The 22,465-nt window shown below is 40.5% G+C and overlaps 1 protein-coding gene across 1 annotated transcript in view; it reads right to left on the bottom strand.

Moving 5' to 3' along the window:
* Window positions 1-11,492: 11,492 nt before the first annotated feature.
* prkci (protein kinase C, iota) overlaps window positions 11,493-22,465 on the bottom strand; it is a 127,515-nt gene continuing 116,542 nt past the window's right edge. Inside the window, exons 17-18 of the mRNA XM_061978797.1 lie at window positions 17,078-17,193; window positions 11,493-12,251 (exon numbers count right to left, since the gene is read on the bottom strand). Of these exons, the coding sequence (XP_061834781.1) occupies window positions 12,164-12,251; window positions 17,078-17,193 (204 nt within the window). The 3' untranslated portion in view covers window positions 11,493-12,163. The remainder of the gene's footprint in view (window positions 12,252-17,077; window positions 17,194-22,465) is intronic.

Raw genomic sequence — 22,465 nt, 5'->3', positions numbered from 1 at the left:
GTTAATGCGGCGTGGCATGGAGTCGATGAGTTTCTGGCACTGCTCAGGTGTTATGAGAGCCCAGGTTGCTCTGATAGTGGCCTTCAACTCTTCTGCGTTTTTGGGTCTGGCATTCTGCATCTTCCTTTTCACAATACCCCACAGATTTTCTATGGGGCTAAGGTCAGGGGAGTTGGCGGGCCAATTTAGAACAGAAATACCATGGTCCGTAAACCAGGCACGGGTAGATTTTGCGCTGTGTGCAGGCGCCAAGTCCTGTTGGAACTTGAAATCTCCATCTCCATAGAGCAGGTCAGCAGCAGGAAGCATGAAGTGCTCTAAAACTTGCTGGTAGACGGCTGCGTTGACCCTGGATCTCAGGAAACAGAGTGGACCGACACCAGCAGATGACATGGCACCCCAAACCATCACTGATGGTGGAAACTTTACACTAGACTTCAGGCAACGTGGATCCTGTGCCTCTCCTGTCTTCCTCCAGACTCTGGGACCTCGATTTCCAAAGGAAATGCAACATTTGCATGGTTGGGTGATGGTTTGGGGTGCCATGTCATCTGCTGGTGTCTGCCTTTTTTGTATTAGCCTTAAGTAATATTCTAATTTTGTGACACACGGAATTTTGGATTTTCATTTGTTGCCACTTCAAATCATCAAAATTAAATGAAATAAACATTTGAATGCATCAGTCTGTGTGCAATGAATAAATATAATGTACAAGTTACACCTTTTGAATGCAATTACTGAAATAAATCAAGTTTTTCAAAATATTCTAATTTACTGGCTTTTACCTGTATACCTATACTGTATATACCTTTATATACATATATACCTATATATATACATATACTGTATATACTTTTATATACCTATATATATACCTATACTGTATATACTTTTATATACATATATACCTATATATATACCTATACTGTATATACCTTTATATACATATATACCTAAATATATATCAGTGACGTGCGGTCACCTGCCTCACCTGCCATCATGGAAAGAAAAAAAATGTTAAAAGAAAAAAAATGTATTAAGTTGTTATATGTATCTAGTGATTATACTATAAAGTTATTTTCCGTTTAACTTCACCAGTTTTAGATTATTTTTATTCAAAATCGCTGAATTTTCACATTTGCCGTTCAAATACTGAGAAGAGACGTTGCGGTGAACAGCAGCCAGTTGAGGCACGTCACTCAGTGCCTCAACATGGATTGCGCAATGACTCGGCTAACTGCTGGCCTGCTGTGCAGTGAGACTGTATTGCTATATGAATTATATTATACATTTCCATAGTTTAGTTAGCTGAGGTATATAATGTACAGTGTATTTTGTCAACAACTGTATGTGTGTAAAGTATTTCTTGTGCTGAGCGATCATAAAACGGCTGCAAAAGACGCACTGGCTGAGGCTCGCCTCCTGCACCCCCGCCGTAGAATTGTTATATCAACTAAAGCCCACACTTAAACTTTCCACATGCAAGATTGAATCTATTTAAAAAAATTATTTCATAAGAAGCCAAAAAGTGCAAAAACAATAATGTTGGTGTTGGAGGAGTTGTGAATGACTGCAGGGCCACAACATTAGGTACACCTGCAGACTGCAGGTGTACCTAATTCACAACTCCTTCAACATGAACATTATTGTTTTTGCACTTTTTGGCTTCTTATGAAATAACTTTTGTAACCTATTTTCATGGGCTTTCCTCTTTGTGATGTTAAGTTCCTGTTATGCGCTGTTATACAGTATATGCCTTGAGCTCTTATTTTGAAGGCGCCAAGAGCGGAAGTGATGACCTGTTGTAGTGGAGCGGAGGTTTTTGAAAGAATGTAAATAAAGTGGTCCTCGTGTAAACTGGAGCCTCCGTGTTTGTTATTTTGTAGTTTCATACAGTATAGGCGACATTTATAAACCCTCGGTTACACTTTTTTAAATAGATTCAATCTTGCACGTGGAAAGTTGAAGTGAGGGCTTTAGTTGCGGCATGGACTTCATTTCTAAGTAAAGGTAAGACCATAATAACATTTTTTTTTATTAAATGTGCTTTTTTGTGTGCTACAGTTTGTATGTGTAAAGTTAAAGTTAAGTTAAAGTACCAATGATTGTCACACACACACTAGGTGTGGTGAAATTTGTCCTCTGCATTTGACCCATCCCCTTGATCACCCCCTGGGAGGTGAGGGGAGCAGTGGGCAGCAGCGGCGACACGCCCGGGAATAATTATTGGTGATTTAACCCCCAATTCCAAGCCTTGATGCTGAGTGCCAAGCAGGGAAGAATGCTGGTATGAGCTTTTAAACATAACCCGTTAACTGCTGCCAATCAAATGGTGAATAAGATACTCTTTAGGGTTCATATGTTTGTAAATCTGACTGTGATGAAGTCAGTGACTCACCAGTCATGAACCTCACCGCACGTCACTGATATATACCTATTAGAGATGCGCGGTTTGCGGACACAACCGCCCGATCCGCCCTCGTCCCTATTTGAGCATTATACCGTTAACAAGTTAATATTCATTGAAATAAATTCAGAACATTTTTTTTACCTAACGAAAATATAGGCCTAGTCTTTCTAAAATATTTTTTTAACTTCTTAAAAGCCTCGTTCTGCTTGCTGCAACTGCGCACACAAAGTGTGAGGAACGCACTCCTGATCTGAGGGCATTGGCAACAATAGTCAACACTTTCTTAATGGAAATGACAATAATATTATAATAATGATAAATAATATTATCACGCATTAATATCTCTTAGCCACGAATGCGTGGCCAAGAGATGCGTGGCACGCATTGAATGTCTCTGCTACATTGGATCAGTCTCCTTTCTTTAACAGGCAAAAGCTTTATAACCTCACTAATGCCTTGCATCGTCTATATTAGATATATAACAACGGGCGGGTGCGGGCGGGTGTGGTTTTGATAAAATGTTGATTCGGGTGGATGGCGGATGGTTGACGACTTTTGTGATGCGGTTGCGGATGAAATAATTGCCTATCCGCGCATCTCTACTATATATATACCTATACTGTATATACCTTTATATACTTATACTGTATACACCTTTATATACATATATACCTATATATATACCTATACTGGCTCACCTGCACTGGCTTCCTGTGCACTTGACACACACACACACACACACACACACACACACACACACACACACACACACACACACACTTTCTTAGGAGTGTTGCACTGAAGGTCACTGAATGGTCAAGTATGCCAAAAGATGATTAAGATTAAGCGACTATATCATCCCAGGTCCTCTGGTCACACACTTGGAGCTCCCCAAGTAAAACACCTTGGTACCAGGGACTAACGTGTGTGTGTGTGTTTAATAAATGGGACACCGTTTAGCGCCCCTCTTCTAGCGCCTAATCGGCTCCTTTGGGAAGGAAAAATAACACCCAATAAGATCAAAGCAATAGTAAACGTCCTCCATGGCACCCTAGGGTGAGAGGGGTGAGGACATGGGGAAATCATGCATTATTTCCAGTCCCTTTTGGTTGTTCCAGCGTGTGATTCACCTGGGAATGCGTCTGTGGCGCGTGAAACTAAGCCCCGCCCACCTGCCAGTGTTCTGAATTACTGCAGCACACAAATCAATGGCTTTTATTATTAGTGGGCGGCACATCATCATTTCCACGACCTGAGTTTATCCCTTTCACCTCTCACTGCAGAGTGTGGTGGAGGGGTAGCTCTTGTGTCATTGACCTTTTCACCCCGCCTTTTGGGGCCGGGGGACGCTTGGCTGCTACGGGACCAGCTGAGAGCTTGACGTTTGTTTAGTTCCCGATGTTGTGATTAAGCAACAGCGTCAGTAGACCGCCACAACATATCTGATCAGGCATAGAAAGGGACAAAAAGCAAAAGCACAGGTGTGATGCTTCTTTAATGCCGGCCCACTAGGCCCTGCTCAGTGGCCTAGTGGTTAGAGTGTCCGCCCTGAGATCGGTAGGTCGTGAGTTCAAACCCCGGCCGAGTCATACCAAAGACTATAAAAATGGGAGCCATTACCTCCCTGCTTGGCACTCAGCATCAAGGCTTGGAATTGGGGGTTAAATCACCGAAAAGACTATAAAAAAAGAAAAGAAATAATAAATAAATAAATAAATATTAATAATAAATAAATAATAATATAAATTTCATATTTCTCAATAATTTAAATTTAAATAATAATAATAAATAAATATATTAAAAAGACTATAAAAATGGGAGCCATTACCTCCCTGCTTGGCACTCAGCATCAAGGCTTGGAATTGGGGGTTAAATCACTAAAAATGATTCCCGGGCGCGGCCACCGCTGCAGCCCACTGCTCCCCTCACCTCCCAGGGGGTGATCAAGGGTGATGGGTCAAATGCAGGGAGTAATTTCGCCACACCTAGTGTGTGTGTGACAATCATTGGTACTTTAACTTTAACTTTAAGCACCATGTGGTGGTTTAGTGCAGTGTTTTTCAACCTTTTTGGAGTCAAGGCACATTTTTGTTCATTGAAAAAAATGCGGAGGCACACCACCAGCAGAAAACATTAAAAATGTAAACTCGGTAGTTGATATTGACAGTAAAAAGTCATTTTCGCAATTGTTGGATATGACTTTAAAGCATAACCAAGCATGCATCACTATAGCTCTTGTCTCAAAGTAGGTGTACTGTCACCACCTGTCACATCACACCCTGACTTATTTGGACTTTTTTGCTGTTTTCCTGTGTAGTGTTTTACTTCTTGTCTTGCGCTCCTATTTTGGTGGCTTTTCCTGTTTTGTTGGTATTTTCCTGTAGCAGTTTCATGTCTTCCTTCCTTTGAGCTATTCCCCGCACCTGCTTTGTTTTAGCAATCAAGAATATTTCAGTTGTGCGGACGCTATCCTTCTTTGTGTGGAAATTGTTGATTGTCATGTCATGTATGGATGTACTTTGTGGACGCCATCTGATCCTCATACGCTGTAAGTCTTTGCTGTCGTCCAGCATTCTGTTTGTTTGTTTTTTACTTTGTAGCCAGTTCAGTTTTAGTTTTGTTTTCCATAGCCATCCCTAAGTGTCAATGCCTTTTCTAGGGGCACTCGCCTTTTGTTTATTTTTGCTTTAAGCATTAGATACGACGTTTACAAAGCAATTAGCTACCTGCTGCCATCTACTGATATGGAAGAGTATTACACGGTTACTCTGCCGAGCTCTAGACAGCACCAACACTCAATTTTCAGATTATAATTACTGGTTTGCATAAAATATTTTTAACTCAAATAGGTGAAATTACATAATCTCCCACGGCACACTAGTGGAAAAAACACTGGTTTAGGGCCACAACCACATGCTCCACGGCCTTTAAAGGGTTTTAAATCCATCCATCCATCCATCCATTTTCTACCGCTTATTCCCTTTGGGGTCGCGGGGGGCGCTGGAGCCTATCTCAGCTACAATCGGGCGGAAGGCGGGGTACACCCTGGACAAGTCGCCACCTCATCGCAGGGCCAACACAGATAGACAGACAACATTCAAACTCACATTCACACACTAGGGCCACATCAGATATAAAATATGACAAGGTAAAAGATGTAGGTTGTGTTCCTCTCGCAAAAATGCAAAATGGTTCATTCCATATTATCTGTGGTTTGTAAACTAAAAAAATAAGACCTCAACAGACAATGAGGGTATTGACATGAAAATAATAAAAAAAACACAATTGATTGCATCATTAAACCATTACATTATATAATTAATTGTTCTTTTAAAGTAGGAGTTTTCCCAGACAGTATGAAAACAGCCAAGGTCATACCTTTATTTAAAACCGTAGATAAACATACATTTGGTAATTATAGACCAGTATCTCTCCTATCTCAATTTTCAAAAGTGCTTGAAAAACTGTTAATAAATTAGACTGCTTTATTGAAAAACATAAATTAATAAATGAAAGTCAGTATGGATTTCGATCAAATAGGTCTACGAGCTTGGCCATCATGAACATTATTGACGAGATTACAACTGCAATTGATCAAAATAAATACACAATAGGAGTGTTCATTGATTTAAAGAAGGCATTTGACACTATAGATCATCAAATTCTCATTTCTAAATTATATACTTATGGAGTTAGAGGAGTTGCACTGGACTGGTTAAGCAGCAGTGACGTGCGGTCACTAGAGGCAGGTGAGGCGGGGCCTCACCTGCCATCATGGAAAGAAAAAAAATGTAAAAAGAAAAAAATTAATTAAATTGTTATATGTATCCAGTGATTATACTATAAAGTTATTTTCCATTTAACTTCACCAGTTTTAGATTATTTTTATTCAAAATCGCTGAATTTTCACATTTGCCGTTCAAATACTGAGGAGACGGTGCGGTGAACAGCAGCCAGTCGAGGCACGTCACTCAGTGCCTCAACATGGATTGCGCAATGACTCGGCTAACTGCTGGCCTGCTGTGCAGTGAGACTGTATTGCTATATGAATTATATTATACATTTCCATAGTTTAGTTAGCTGAGGTATATAATGTACAGTGTATTTTGTCAACAACTGTATGTGTGTAACGTATTTCTTGTGCTGAGCAATCATGAAACTGCTGCGAATACGCACTGTGTGAGGCTCGCGTAATCCCGCCTCCTGGTGCTGGTTATTGCACCTCTGCCGCAGACTGCACCCCCCGACGTGAGCGCCACACCAACCAAAGCCCACACCCAAACCCTCCACGTGCAAGACCGAATCCACCCAAAAAAAGTCACTTAACAAGAAGCCAAAAAGTGCAAAAACAACATTGCTCGCGCCGGAGGAGCCGTGAACGACTGCAGGGACACAACATTAGGTACACCTGCAGACTGCAGCACGGATTTCATATTTCATTCATTCACAACTCCTCCAACACCAACACCACTGTTCCCGCACTTATAAGTAAAGGTAAGACCATAATAACGGTTTTTTTTATTAAATGTGCTTTTTTGTGTGCTACAGTTTGTATGTGTAAAGTTAAAGTTAAGTTAAAGTACCAATGATTGTCACACACACACTAGGTGTAATGAAATTTGTCCTCTGCATTTGACCCATCCTCTTGCTCACCCCCTGGGATGTGAGGGGAGCAGTGGGCAGCAGCGGCGCCGCGCCCGGGAATAATTGTTGGTGATTTAACCCCCAATTCCAAGCCTTGATGCTGAGTGCCAAGCAGGGAAGAATGCTGGTATGAGCTTTTAAACATAACCCGTTAACTGCTGCCAATCAAATGGTGAATAAGATACTCTTTAGGGTTCATATGTTTGTAAATCTGACTGTGATGAAGTCAGTGCCTCACCAGTCATGAACATCACCGCACGTCACTGTTAAGCAGCTATTTACAACAACGACAGCAATATGTTGAGATAGATGATCATAGGTCAGAATGTATGAATATTGAATGTGGAATTCCACAAGGTTCGATTTTAGGACCCAAACTTTTTATTTTATATATACCGTATTTTTCAGACTATAAGTCGTAGTTTTTTTCATAGTTTGGCCGGGGGTGCGACTTATACTCAGGAGCGACTTTTGTGTGAAATGATTAACACATTAGCGTAAAATATCAAATAATATTATTGATCTCATTCACGTAAGAGACTAGACGTATAAGATTTCATGGGATTTAGCGATTAGGAGTGACAGATTGTTTGGTAAACGTATAGCATGTTCTATATGTTATAGTTATTTGAATGACTCTTACCATAATATGTTACGTTAACATACCAGTTGGTTATTTATGCCTCATATAACGTACACTTATTCAGCCTGTTGTTCACTATTCTTTATTTATTTTAAATTGCCTTTCAAATGTCTATTCTTGCTGTTGGCTTTTATCAAATACATTTCCCCAAAAAATGCGACTTATACTCCAGTGCGACTTATATATGTTTTTTTCCTTCTTTATTATGCATTTTCGGCCGGTGCGACTTATACTCTGAAAAATACGGAAAAGTTTACTTATACGGCCCTTAATCACAAGTCTAAACGACATCCTCGGCTCAAACCCAATGGGAACAACGTGAAACCCTGGAAGGGACCCCGGTGTGGGGATCCCCCTGGTGCAATGGATGCCAAGTGGATAGGGTTAATAACCTGAGAGTCCAGTCCACAGTGGGGCCAACAGGGGATCCTCTTGCATGTAGACACATGTACGTCACCGACCGATGCATAAGGAGTGGTCCACCCCCGGGTCCCGACTTTGAACAGCGAGCACTTCACCCGTGGTCACCTGATAACCTCTCCACGCAGGAGAGGGGGGCAGAGCAGAAAAGAGAGACAGCAGATCAACTGGTCTAAAAAAAAAAGGGGGGGGTCTATTTCCAGGCCAGGAGAAATAGTCCCTGCTTCAAAAAGGAATAGCGCCAAGAAGAATGGGCTTGTGCTCACATTTTATGCAGTGAAATGTGGTTGATAGATAGGCTCCAGCGACCCCGAAAGGGACAAGCGGTAGAAAAATGGATGGATGGATGGATATGGGGTATTGTTCCACTCCAGACCTGTAGTTGGCAGTGATGCACATTGCAACTTTTAGCAGTTTTGACCAGATACATTCGCATTCAAAAATCGTAAACATGCTCATCGAGTTCCTGTCCACCAGGTACACACACACACACACCTTTGTTTGGGTTCCTAGAACCAGCTGAAGCCTATAGATGAACTCCTCTGAAGTCACATGACAGGAAGTCATGAATAGACATGTTTTACAATCTTCTTAGTTTCCTTTGTTTACCTTTCCTATGTCAAAATGTGCTCGTATGCTATTAGCATTGGAAAAAGTTGAGCTTTTTTACACATATAAAAATACAAATACAGGTAAAAGCCAGTAAATTAGAATATTTTGAAAAACTTGATTTATTTCAGTAATTGCATTCAAAAGGTGTAACTTGTACATTATATTTATTCATTGCACACAGACTGATGCATTCAAATGTTTATTTCATTTAATTTTGATGATTTGAAGTGGCAACAAATGAAAATCCAAAATTCCGTGTGTCACAAAATTAGAATATTACTTAAGGCTAATACAAAAAAGGGATTTTTAGAAATGTTGGCCAACTGAAAAGTATGAAAATGAAAAATATGAGCATGTACAATACTCAATACTTGGTTGGAGCTCCTTTTGCCTCAATTACTGCGTTAATGCGGCGTGGCATGGAGTCGATGAGTTTCTGGCACTGCTCAGGTGTTATGAGAGCCCAGGTTGCTCTGATAGTGGCCTTCAACTCTTCTGCGTTTTTGGGTCTGGCATTCTGCATCTTCCTTTTCACAATACCCCACAGATTTTCTATGGGGCTAAGGTCAGGGGAGTTGGCGGGCCAAATTAGAACAGAAATACCATGGTCCGTAAACCAGGCACGGGTAGATTTTGCGCTGTGTGCAGGCGCCAAGTCCTGTTGGAACTTGAAATCTCCATCTCCATAGAGCAGGTCAGCAGCAGGAAGCATGAAGTGCTCTAAAACTTGCTGGTAGACGGCTGCGTTGACCCTAGATCTCAGGAAACAGAGTGGACCGACACCAGCAGATGACATGGCACCCCAAACCATCACCCAACCATGCAAATTTTGCATTTCCTTTGGAAATCGAGGTCCCAGAGTCTGGAGGAAGACAGGAGAGGCACAGGATCCACGTTGCCTGAAGTCTAGTGTAAAGTTTCCACCATCAGTGATGGTTTGGGGTGCCATGTCATCTGCTGGTGTCGGTCCACTCTGTTTCCTGAGATCCAGGGTCAACGCAGCCGTCTACCAGCAAGTTTTAGAGCACTTCATGCTTCCTGCTGCTGACCTGCTCTATGGAGATGGAGATTTCAAGTTCCAACAGGACTTGGCGCCTGCACACAGCGCAAAATCTACCCGTGCCTGGTTTACGGACCATGGTATTTCTGTTCTAAATTGGCCTGCCAACTCCCCTGACCTTAGCCCCATAGAAAATCTGTGGGGTATTGTGAAAAGGAAGATGCAGAATGCCAGACCCAAAAACGCAGAAGAGTTGAAGGCCACTATCAGAGCAACCTGGGCTCTCATAACACCTGAGCAGTGCCAGAAACTCATCGACTCCATGCCACGCCGCATTAACGCAGTAATTGAGGCAAAAGGAGCTTCAACCAAGTATTGAGTATTGTACATGCTCATATTTTTCATTTTCATACTTTTCAGTTGGCCAACATTTCTAAAAATCCCTTTTTTGTATTAGCCTTAAGTAATATTCTAATTTTGTGACACACGGAATTTTGGATTTTCATTTGTTGCCACTTCAAATCATCAAAATTAAATGAAATAAACATTTGAATGCATCAGTCTGTGTGCAATGAATAAATATAATGTACAAGTTACACCTTTTGAATGTAATTATTGACATAAATCAAGTTTTTCAAAATATTCTAATTTACTGGCTTTTACCTGTATATACCAGAGATTGTGTAGGAAGTAGGGTTGCAAAGGGGTGGAAAGTTTCCAGTAAATTTCCGGAAATTTACAGCGGGAAGTTAAGCTCGGGAAGTTTGGAAATATTGACCATTTTTAGACTATTCAAAGTTGCACATCGTCCATGGGAATTAATGGGAATTAATGGGAATATATGGGAATTAATGGGAATATATGTCAATCAATGGGAATTAATTGGAATATATGGGGATATATGGGAATTAATGGGAATATATGGGAATATATGGGAATTGATGGGGATATATGGGAATATATGGGAATTAATGGGAATATATGGGAATTAATGGGAATTGATGGGGATATATGGGAATATATGGGAATTAATGGGAATATATGGGAATTGATGGGAATATATGGGAATGAATGGAAATTAATAGGAATATATGGGAATTGTAGGTTGATTGGCAACACTAAATGGTCCCTAGTGTGTGGATGTGAGTGTGAATGTTGTCTGTCTATCTGTGTTGGCCCTGCGATGAGGTGGCGACTTGTCCAGGGTGTACCCCGCCTTCCGCCCGATTGTAGCTGAGATAGGCTCTAGCGCCCCCCGCGACCCCAAAGGGAATAAGCGGTAGAAAATGGATGCTTTTTTGTTTGTAAACATGTTTTAAAGTCATCAATATCGAAATGGGATGATTTGAGTTCAATACTGTTGTAGACATCAATTACAGACATTTTTTTTTTTTACCACAAGGAGAAATAAAATGTTTATTTGACTGTTTTTTTTTTTCTTTTCCTTTTGCACACTAATAATTTAACCACCCAGTCACATTTAGTACTACATACGGTGATTACAGTACAAAGAAAAAGTAACAACAAATACAATAAAAGTAACAGACAAATGAATGAGCTACTCGGTATTCAGCAAGGCTTGTGCTCCGTCGCTTAGTGTCGTTTCATTTAGCAAAAAAAAAAAAAAAAAAGCAGACAAACTAGCATGTTGTGGCTTTGCACATTTCTTTGATTGACAACAGAACATGGAATAAAAAAAAAAGGCGTAGTATAAACAATGGAAAAGGTGAGAGTAATAATATAACTTCTATGATTGACGAGAGTACCAGCAACACATGTTTATTTTGGTCCTGTATGAAGGTTTGAGCTGTTTAGTTCACAGTATTTCTAGCCTTAGTGCTCCAACTAGCAGGAATAAAGATGACTTTTTGTGTGTGTGATCCTCACACTTAGGACAACATATACATACATACACATTTATATATATATATATATATAGAAATAAAAATATATATTTGCATCTGTTTATTTTAAAGGCTAGTGTAAGGAATTGATGCCAGAGAGCTTTTTTTTTTTTTGGAGCGAAAAAACAACAACTTTGTCTAACATTTCTCCGCAACAGCAGTTTCATAAATGTATGTACAAATAAAATAAGAACTGAAAGCAGCCCGCGAGGTGAGAATGGACGCTCACTTCCTGTGACAGGCTCCGTTCCGACATACAGTCCAGTAACCTTGGAAGAACTTTTGTAAAAGAGGCCATTGCCATCTCCATCCACCCCCTCCCCCCCGCTCCATGACACCATGACATCAGTGCACTTTTTATATGATATAAAAATAATTCAGGAAGAGAAAAATAGACTTAAGGACATGTGGTTAGAACTAAAGTGTGACACTCGTGTTTTGGCAGAAAAACCATGGATGTCGCCAACGCAGCATGAAGACACTGAGATAAGTGTGTGTGTGTGTGTGTGTGGGGGGGGGGGGGGCTCCCGTCACACACACTCCTCGGCCGACATCAAGAGCGGGTTTATGTATTCAAATCCTTCAAACTCGGACTGGTCGATCTTCTTCACCACGTCACTGCCAAACACAAAAGCAAACGTGTGTGATTGACGAGAGCGTTGCTTTAAATAATGGAAATTAAACACAAAAGCAAACATGTGTGTGGGGATGATGTTTGATAAGAAATTATCGAGTTTGAGCCTATTATCGAACCGATTCCTTATCGATTCTCTTATCGAGTCCAGGTAGGTTGTTGTATATGGAAAAAAAACACACAATATTTGGCTTAACAAAAGCTCACTTTTATTATATAAGAAAACAATAAAATCTAATAAATAAATAAATATTGACTGTTACCCCCCTAAAAAAATAAAATAAAATAAATAAATATTGACTGTTGTTAACCAAAGTATATTAAGTGGGATTTTTCAGAAAAACAAATATATACAGTAACACAAAAACAACCTGTCTCTGTGATCACTATACAGGTAAAAGCCAGTAAATTAGAATATTTTGAAAAACTTGATTTATTTCAGTAATTGCATTCAAAAGGTGTAACTTGTACATTATATTTATTCATTGCACACAGACTGATGCATTCAAATGTTTATTTCATTTAATTTTGATGATTTGAAGTGGCAACAAATGAAAATCCAAAATTCCGTGTGTCACAAAATTTGAATATTACTTAAGGCTAATACAAAAAAGGGATTTTTAGAAATGTTGGCCAACTGAAAAGTATGAAAATGAAAAATATGAGCATGTACAATACTCAATACTTGGTTGGAGCTCCTTTTGCCTCAATTACTGCGTTAATGCGGCGTGGCATGGAGTCGATGAGTTTCTGGCACTGCTCAGGTGTTATGAGAGCCCAGGTTGCTCTGATAGTGGCCTTCAACTCTTCTGCGTTTTTGGGTCTGGCATTCTGCATCTTCCTTTTCACAATACCCCACAGATTTTCTATGGGGCTAAGGTCAGGGGAGTTGGCGGGCCAATTTAGAACAGAAATACCATGGTCCGTAAACCAGGCACGGGTAGATTTTGCGCTGTGTGCAGGCGCCAAGTCCTGTTGGAACTTGAAATCTCCATCTCCATAGAGCAGGTCAGCAGCAGGAACCATGAAGTGCTCTAAAACTTGCTGGTAGACGGCTGCGTTGACCCTGGATCTCAGGAAACAGAGTGGACCGACACCAGCAGATGAGATGGCACCCCAAACCATCACTGATGGTGGAAACTTTACACTAGACTTCAGGCAACGTGGATCCTGTGCCTCTCCTGTCTTCCTCCAGACTCTGGGACCTCGATTTCCAAAGGAAATGCAAAATTTGCTTTCGTCAGAAAACATGACTTTGGACCACTCAGCAGCAGTCCAGCTCTTTTTTTCATTAGCCCAGGTGAGACGCTTTTCGCGCTGTTTCTTGGTCAACAGTGGCTTGACACGAGGTATGCGGCAGTTGAAACCCATGTCTTTCAAGCGTCTCTTGGTGGTGGATCTTGAAGCACTGACTCCAGCAGCTGTCCACTCCTTCTGAATCCCCCCCACATTTTTGAATGGTTTTTTTTTCACAATCTTGACCAGGGAGCGATGATCCCTATCGCTTGTACACTTTTTCTGACCACAGTTTTTCCTTCCCTTTGCCTCTCCATTAATGTGTTTGGACACAGAGCTCTGAGAACAGCCAGCCTCTTCAGCAATAACCTTTTGTGTCTTTCCCTCCTTGTGCAATGTGTCGATGGTTGCCTTTTGGACAGCTGTCAAATCTGAAGGCTTCAGAACTGGACTGAGAGACCATTTAAAGCCCTTTGCAGGTGTTTTGAGTTAATCAGCTGATTAGTTTGTGGCACCAGGTGTCTTCAAAATTTAACCCTTACACAATATTCTAATTTTGTGACACACAGAATTTTGGATTTTCATTTGTTGCCACTTCAAATCATCAAAATTAAATGAAATAAACATTTGAATGCATCAGTCTGTGTGCAATGAATGAATATAATGTACAAGTTACACCTTTTGAATGCAATTACTGAAATAAATCAAGTTTTTCAAAATATTCTAATTTACTGGCTTTTACCTGTATGTGTATAAATAATAATATAGTGTTAAATAAAATCAGTACCTTGGGCACAAAAGTGAAAATAATACAGCCCTCCAAAAAGTGCACTTCTGCTGCTATTGGAACGTACTAACTACAGCTATTGGAACGTACTAACTACAGCTATTGGAACATACTAACTACAACTATTACTCAGGAAAAGGCTCAACAGGACTCAGCTGGACCTGCAGAACTTGCTGACACGGAGCCTGACCTTGCTGACCAAGGACTGACAGCAGTGTCCGCGTCACCTGCTGTTGAGGGACTGTCTAGACCAGAGGTCGGCAACCCGCGGCTCTAGAGCCGCATGTGGCTCTTTTTTAAAAAATTTATGAAAAATAGAAAAAGATGAGGGGAAAAAAAAATTTTTTTGTTTTAATATGGTTTCTGTAGGAGGACAACCATAACACAAACCTCCCTAATTGTTATAAAGCACACTGTTTATATTAAACATGCTTCACTGATTCGAGTATTTGGCAAGCACCGTTTTGTCCTACTAATTTTGGCGGTCCTTGAACTCACCGTAGTTTGTTTACATGTATAACTTTCTCCGACTTTCTAGGACGTGTTTTATGCCACTTCTTTTTCTGTCTCATTTTGTCCACCAAACTTTAAATGTTGTGCATGAATGCACAAAGGTGAGTTTTGTTGATGTTATTGACTTGTGTGGAGTGCTAATCAGACATACCGGTATTTGGTCACTGCATGACTACAAGCTAATCGATGCTAACATGCTATTTAGGCTAGCTATATGTACATATTGCATCATTATGCCTCATTTGTAGCTATATTTGAGCTCATTTAGTTTCCTTTAAGTCCTCTTAATTCAATTTATATCTCATGACACACTGTCTGTATGTAATATGGCTTTTAATTTTTTGCGGCTCCAGACAGATTTGTTTTTGTATTTTTGGTCCAATATGGCTCTTTCAACATTTTGGGTTGCCGACCCCTGCCCTAGACCCAAGAGACATGTTCAGCCACCTAAGAGGCTGATTGAGAGTTGTCAAGAACTCTTGGTTTTTGCGAGTTGTTTTAAATGCTTTGACATTTTTGCACTTTATTTCTTTATTGAAAGACAATTCTATGAAGAGAAAAGTTGTTTGCAAACGTGGTTACAATGCTAAAAAATGAAGAGTTAAAGCTAAAAAAAGAAATACACTTTATTTAGTTAACATTATTTCTTTATAGGGGGAAAGTTGTGATGTTATGAGCTAGGGCAGGGGTCGGCAACCTTTACCACTCAAAGAGCCATTTTGACCAGTTTCACAAATTAAAGAAAACAATGGGAGCCACAAAAATCTTATGAAATTTAAAATGAAATAACACTGCATAGAAAGTTGTTTTTTTTGCTTTGTGCTATGTATAAACCAAGGGTCTCAGTCACGCGGCCCCCACCTTAATTTGAAAATTGAATGTTAGTGCGGCCCGTGAGTTTTATATGATTGGCGCTTGACAGAGTCATACTTGTCAACCCTCCCGATTTTTCCGGCAGACTACGGGGGGGTTGATGTGTGGGGGAGCAGGGTTGGGGTGGGGGCGGGGTTTGGTGGTAGCGGGGGTGTATAATGTAGCCCGGAAGAGTCAGGGCTGCATGGGATTCTGGGTATTTGTTCTGTTGTGTTTATGTTGTGTTAAGGTGCAGATGTTCTCCCGAAATGTGTTTGTCATTCTTGTTTGGTTTTGGTTCAAAGTGTGGCGCATTGTAAGTAAGAGTGTTAAAGTTGTTTTATATGGCCACCGTCAGTGTAACCTGTGTGGCTGTTGACCAAGTATGCCTTGCTGTCACTTACGTATGCAAGCAGAAGCTGCATACAACAAAAAGCTGGGCTGGCACGCTATTTGTACAGATTGTAGAGGGCGCTAAATGCTGTACCATCATGGCACGCCCTTATTATTATTGTTAGGGTGAAAATCGGAGAATATTAATCCCGGGAGTTTTCTGCGAGAGGCACCGAAATCCTGAAATCTCCCGGGAAAATCGGGAGGGTCGGCAAGTATGCAGCTGAGCCGCATCAGAGTGATCAAAGAGCCGCATGCGGCTCCGGAGCCGCGGGTTGCCGACCCCTGAGCTAGGGAATATAGCAACTACACTACCCAGCATGCAACGGGAGTGACGAGCATGCGCGGTAGCCCCGAAAAGTGTTGTTGCATGTCGCCACACCGGCAGCTAAGAATGAGGTTATGAGCACGCTGTGAAAGTAAACGTCAAGAACTCAGCCAACACGCCTCGTCTGCATTATTTATAATTAGACAGACAACACATATACAGTGTGATTTTGTTTTGTTTACAAGGAAAGAAAAACAAAAGTTAAAAAAGGGAGATGTCATATATGTTGTATATATACGTTGCGACAGCTGCCGTAAAGGAGGTAGTTGCTATGTTTCCGGTTGGTCGTAAAAGTGTTCGTACCCTGCTCAAATCTCTCAGTAAAGTTATTCATTGGATTATACCTTTTGTTTTGAACTTTATTACACCTTGGAGTGCTTTTTCCGGTCCATTGTTTTTCCTGCTTTCCCTATCTGCGCCTAATGACTGAGCTACGTGACGTCATTTCTTGTGATGTCTCACGGGGCATTTCTTGTGGGACGGGATTCGTTCCCAGGGATTCGAATAAAGAACCGACTCTTTTTCTTTACTATAGTGGTCTCAATAACGGGTACCGGTTCTCAAAAAGGTATTTGAGTCCATGGAATCGGTTCTTTTCTTATCGAACAACCGGGAGAACCGGTTTCGAACATCACCGCTACATGTGTGTGATTGACAAGTGTTGCTTTAAATAACAGAAATGAAAAATGGTGAAATCTCACTCGTCATCAGGCGTCAGCTGGATGGGCTCGTTGGTGAACTGGGCGTCGAAGTTGTCCAGCCCGAATTCGCCGGAGATGTTGGGTTTGAATGGAGGGACCACCTGCTTTTGCTCCAGCTGGGAAAGCAAACACAAAGAGGGTTAGTTTTATGACGACGCTGTAAATGCATTTTTTTTAAACTACAAAATAAGTGGGAAAGCGCAGACCTCTGCCAAGTTCTCCTTCCCATGGGGCATTAGGAAAAGTCCTGAATCAAAATCATGCTCAAAATGTACACTGCAAAAAGTCAGTGTTCAAAAACAAGAAAAAATATATACTAAAATGAGGGGTATTTTATTTCAACTAAGCAAAATTATCTGACAATAGAACAAGAAAATTTGGCTTGTCAAAACTTTCCAAAACAAGTAAAATTAGCTAACCTCAATGAACCCAAAAATACCTTAAAATAAGTATATTCTCACTAATAACAAGTGCACTTTTCTTGGTAGAAAAAAAAAAAGATCTTTTTGCTCAATATGTTGAAAAATATTCTTAAATGAAGTAAATGCTAGTGCCATTATCTTGACATAATGATATGCGCTCGGCATTTCATTTCTTGAAACCAGCAAACTTACACTAAAAACTAATTTATTGTTCTTATTGGAAAGGCAACAAGGCGAAGTGAAGTGAATTATATTTATATAGCGCTTTTCTCTAGTGACTCAAAGCGCTGTTACATAGTGAAAGCCAATATCTAAGTTACATTTAAACCATTGTGGGTGGCACTGGGAGCAGGTGGGTAAAGTGTCTTGCCCAAGGACACAACGGCAGTGACTAGGATGGCAGAAGTGGGGATCGAACCTGGAACCCTCAAGTTGCTGGCACGGCCACGCTACCAACCGAGCTATACCGCTATGCCTTATATATATATATATATATATATATATATATATATATATATCAAATAGGTCTACGAGCTTGGCCATCATGAACATTATTGAAGATATTACAACTGCAATTGATTAAAATAAATACACAATAGGAGTGTTCATTGATTTAAAGAAGGCATTTGACACTATAGATCATCAAATTCTCATTTCTAAATTATATACTTATGGAGTTAGAGGAGTTGCACTGGACTGGTTAAGCAGCTAATTTACAACAACGACAGCAATATGTTGAGATAGATGATCATAGGTCAGAATGTATGAATACTGAATGTGGAATTCCACAAGGTTCGATTTTAGGACCCAAACTTGGCGTGGTTGGGGCGGGGGCGTGGTTAAGAGGGGAGGAGTATATTTACAACTAGAATTCACCAAGTCAAGTATTTCTATTTCATATATATATATATATATATATATATATATATATATCCATCCCCGCGACCCCGAAGGGAATAAGCGGTAGAAAATGGATGGATGGATGGATGGATATATATATATATATATATATATACAAAAGAAATACTTGAATTTCAGTGTTCATTTATTTACACATATACACACACATAACACTCATCTACTCATTGTTGAGTTAAGGGTTGAATTGTCCATCCTTGTTCTATTCTCTGTCACTATCTTTCTAACCATGCTGAACACCCTCTCTGATGATGCATTGCTGTGTGGCACGCACAAAAGTGCTTTCATCAAATGCACTAGATGGCAGTATTGTCCTGTTTAAGAGTGTCACAACATTGCTGTTTACGGCAGACGGACTGCTTTACTGTAGACGTTCTTTATATTGTGGGAAAGCGGACTCAGGTCCGCATGGAGCTGGAGGGGGCGTGGCATCCAGCTCCGCCTGAATTTCGGGAGAAAATTTGTCGCGGGAGGTTTCCGGGAAAGGCGCTGAATTTCGGGAGTCTCCCGGAAAATCCGGGAGGGTTGGCAAGTATGAGCTATCTACAGCGGAAGAACAATAGTCATCCACTATCTTTGCCTCTGTGGGAGGAGGCGGGGTCACAAGCATACACACACAGGACTTAAAGGTCCAAACAAAAACGTTATTTCCAGAACGTTTCATCAAAATCATCCCAAAACCTTATGAGTTATTTTGCTAACTGACTGACTGACTGCAACAACTACATAACCTCCTGGCAGAATTAAAATGTTTGTTTGTTCCCCATTTTTTAAAATGACTGTATTCAAATTGTTAAAACATTTTTAGAATTTTTTTTTAATGTATTGCCATTTTATATTGTTAGTTTTTACAATTACTTTATTGCCAATCTATGATTGTTCATTTTAGTAACCATTGCCAATAGAGATGTCCGATAATATCGGACTGCCGATATTATCGGTCGATAAATGCTTTAAAATATAATATCGGAAATAATCGGTATCGGTTTCAAAAAGTACAATTTGTGACTTTTTAAAACGCCGCTGTACGGAGTGGTACACGGACGTAGGGAGAAGTACAGAGCAGTTGCGTCTCCCAGTCATACTTGCCAACCCTCCCCATTTTCCCGGGAGACTCCCGAATTTCAGTGCCCCTCCTGAAAATCTCCCGGGGCAACCATTCTCACGAATTTCTCCCGATTTCCACCCAGACAACAACATTGGGGGTAGGCACTGCCTTTGCGTGCCGGCCCAATCACATAATATCTACGGCTTTTCACACACACAACTGAATGCAAAGCATACTTGGTCAACAGCCTTACAGGTCACACTGAGGGTGGCCATATAAACAACTTTAACACTGTTACAAATATGTGCCACACTGTGAACCCACACCAAACAAGAATGACAAACACATTTCGAGAGAACATCCGCACCGTAACACAACATAAACACAACAGAACAAATACCCAGAATCCTTTGCAGCCCCAACTCTTCCGGGACACTACAATATACACCCCCTGTTACTCCCCCTATCTCAGGGAGAGCATTTCCCAAATTCCAAGCTGCTGTTTTGAGGCATGTTAAAAAAAATTATGCACTTTGTGACTTCAATAATAAATATGGCAGTGCCATGTTGGCATTTTTTTTTTTCCATAACTTGAGTTGATTTATTTTGGAAAACCTTGTTACATTGTTTAATGCATCCAGCGGGGCATCACAACAAAATTAGGCATGATAATGTGTTAATTCCACGACTGTATATATCGGTATCGGTTGATATCGGCAGGGGCGCCGCTAGGGATTTTGGGCCCCATGAAAATAATCTTTACAGGGCCCCCAACACAGTATCATTAATTTTCTGTATTATAATTTCATCATCATTAGGGGCCTCTCTGGGCCCCCCTCCATCATGGGCCCCTAGAATCCGTCTCCTTTACCCCACCTTTTCGGCGCCCCTGGATATCGGAATCGGTAAGTAAGAGTTGGACAATATCGGAATATCGGATATCGGGGAAAAAAAGCCATTATCGGACATCTCCAATTGCCAATGTTTAATTATGTAATGTTAATCATGATTTGTATAGCCCAATTTATTTTACAATTAATTTATTACAAATGGTAAATGGTGAACGGGTTATACTTGTATAGCACTTTTCTACCCTCAAGGTACTCAAAGCGCTTTGACACTATTTTCACATTCACCCATTCACACACACATTCACACACTGATGGCGGGAGCTGCCATGCAAGGCCCTAACCACCACCCATCAGGAGCAAGGGTGAGGTGTCTTGCTCAAGGACACAACGGACGTGACGAGGTTGGTAGAAGGTGGGGATCGAACGAGGAATCCTCAGGTTGCTGGCACGGCCACTCTCCCAGCCCGCCGCGCCGTCCCCAACTGGAAAAATCTTATTTAAATAATACCTCTGTTATTTATCAGTAACTCCAATTGTGCGGCTTCCAGTCCCTATCAATCAATCATTTCCAAACAACCTATGAGTCTTAATAATTCATCCTAAATAAAGATGAAGTGCTGCCATGTGGTAGAAAGTAAAGGACCATCTCCACTGTTCTCCCTAAAAGCCATCAGATGCACGGCAGGCCAAACATTGAGGTCAGTGGTTACGGGGTAAGAACATGATCCTTCCAGACAATCCTGAGAGGCTGCCAGGTCTCTGCACTCCAGACCAAACGGGGCTGGACGAGAGGTCATGTGATTCCCGCCCAGTCTGTCCACTTGCACAGGTCACATGTCCGTCTGCCCGTTGACATGCACCAGTGTCTTGTGACGCGCTTTACACACACTGTCACAAAGTCTAACACACTTCCAGCCAGCTCATACATACAAAACAACACAATAGTTTGGTCATTTAAGTCATGTTGGAAATGTATCAGAAATAAATACAATTGTAAAAATATAAATTAACTATGTTCATGAAAGTACAGAAATATCTGCAATTTCGTCTTGTAGCTGCTCCAAATTAACTTCAATTAACCTAATAGTGCTGGTATAATTATGATTGTAGTTTTAAGCTTGTCACAGAAAATATCTTATACATTTTTGTGATTTTCAGTTAGTCAAGAAAACAGTAAATAAAGAGAATAGTAATAATAATAACAATAATATTGTTTGTTAAAACAAACTTTTATGCCCTAGATGCTTTCTTGCATTTGTATTTGTTGTTTCTTAAAATAAAATAGATACGTGGGTTCCCTCCGGGTACTCCGGCTTTCTCCCACCTCCAAAGACATGCACCTGGGGATAGGTTGATTGGCAACACTAAACGGTCCCTAGTGTGTGAATGTTGTCTGTCTATCTGTGTTGGCCCTGTGATGTAGGGATGTCCCGATCCAGGTTTTTGCACTTCCGATCCGATACCAATATTGTTTTTGCATTTCCGATCCGATACCAATACTGACCGATACTGATACTGACCGATACTGGCCTATCCGAGCATGTATTAAAGTTTAAAGTTATTTAGCGTACTTAGTTGTCAGAATCATGTTGAAAAGGGTTTTAGTACTCTTGATAACTAGCCAGCTGAATTAGGGGAGTTTGAATAATACACAATGGTTGGTAACAAGAAACTGACCTGTTTATTCAAGGATAAACACAAAATAGACAAAATTATACATGACAAACAGAAATGGCATCATTGAACTAGGGCTGGGCGATATGGCCTTTTTTTAATATTGCGATATTTTAAGGCCATATTGCGATACACAATATATATCTCCATATTTTGCCTTAGCCTTGAATGAACACTTGATGCATATAATCACAGCAGTATGATGATTCTATGTGTTTTGATTGATTGAGACTTTTATTAGTAGGTTGCACAGTGAAGTACATATTCCGTACAATTGACCACTAAATGGTAACACCCCAATAAGTTTTTCAACTTGTTTAAGTCGGGGTCCACTTAAATTGATTCATGATACAGATATATACTATCAGATATATACTATCATCATAATACAGTCATCACACAAGATAATCACATTGAATTATTTACATTATTTATAATCCGGGGTGTGGAGGGGGGCGCCGGATGTAAGTGTCAA

The sequence above is a fragment of the Nerophis lumbriciformis genome, linkage group LG19 (genome assembly GCF_033978685.3).
Source record: "Nerophis lumbriciformis linkage group LG19, RoL_Nlum_v2.1, whole genome shotgun sequence".
In the NCBI taxonomy this organism is placed as follows: Eukaryota; Metazoa; Chordata; class Actinopteri; order Syngnathiformes; family Syngnathidae; genus Nerophis; species Nerophis lumbriciformis.
Note: the sequence above shows the minus strand (reverse complement) of the source record. Positions and strands in the feature narration are given on the sequence as shown.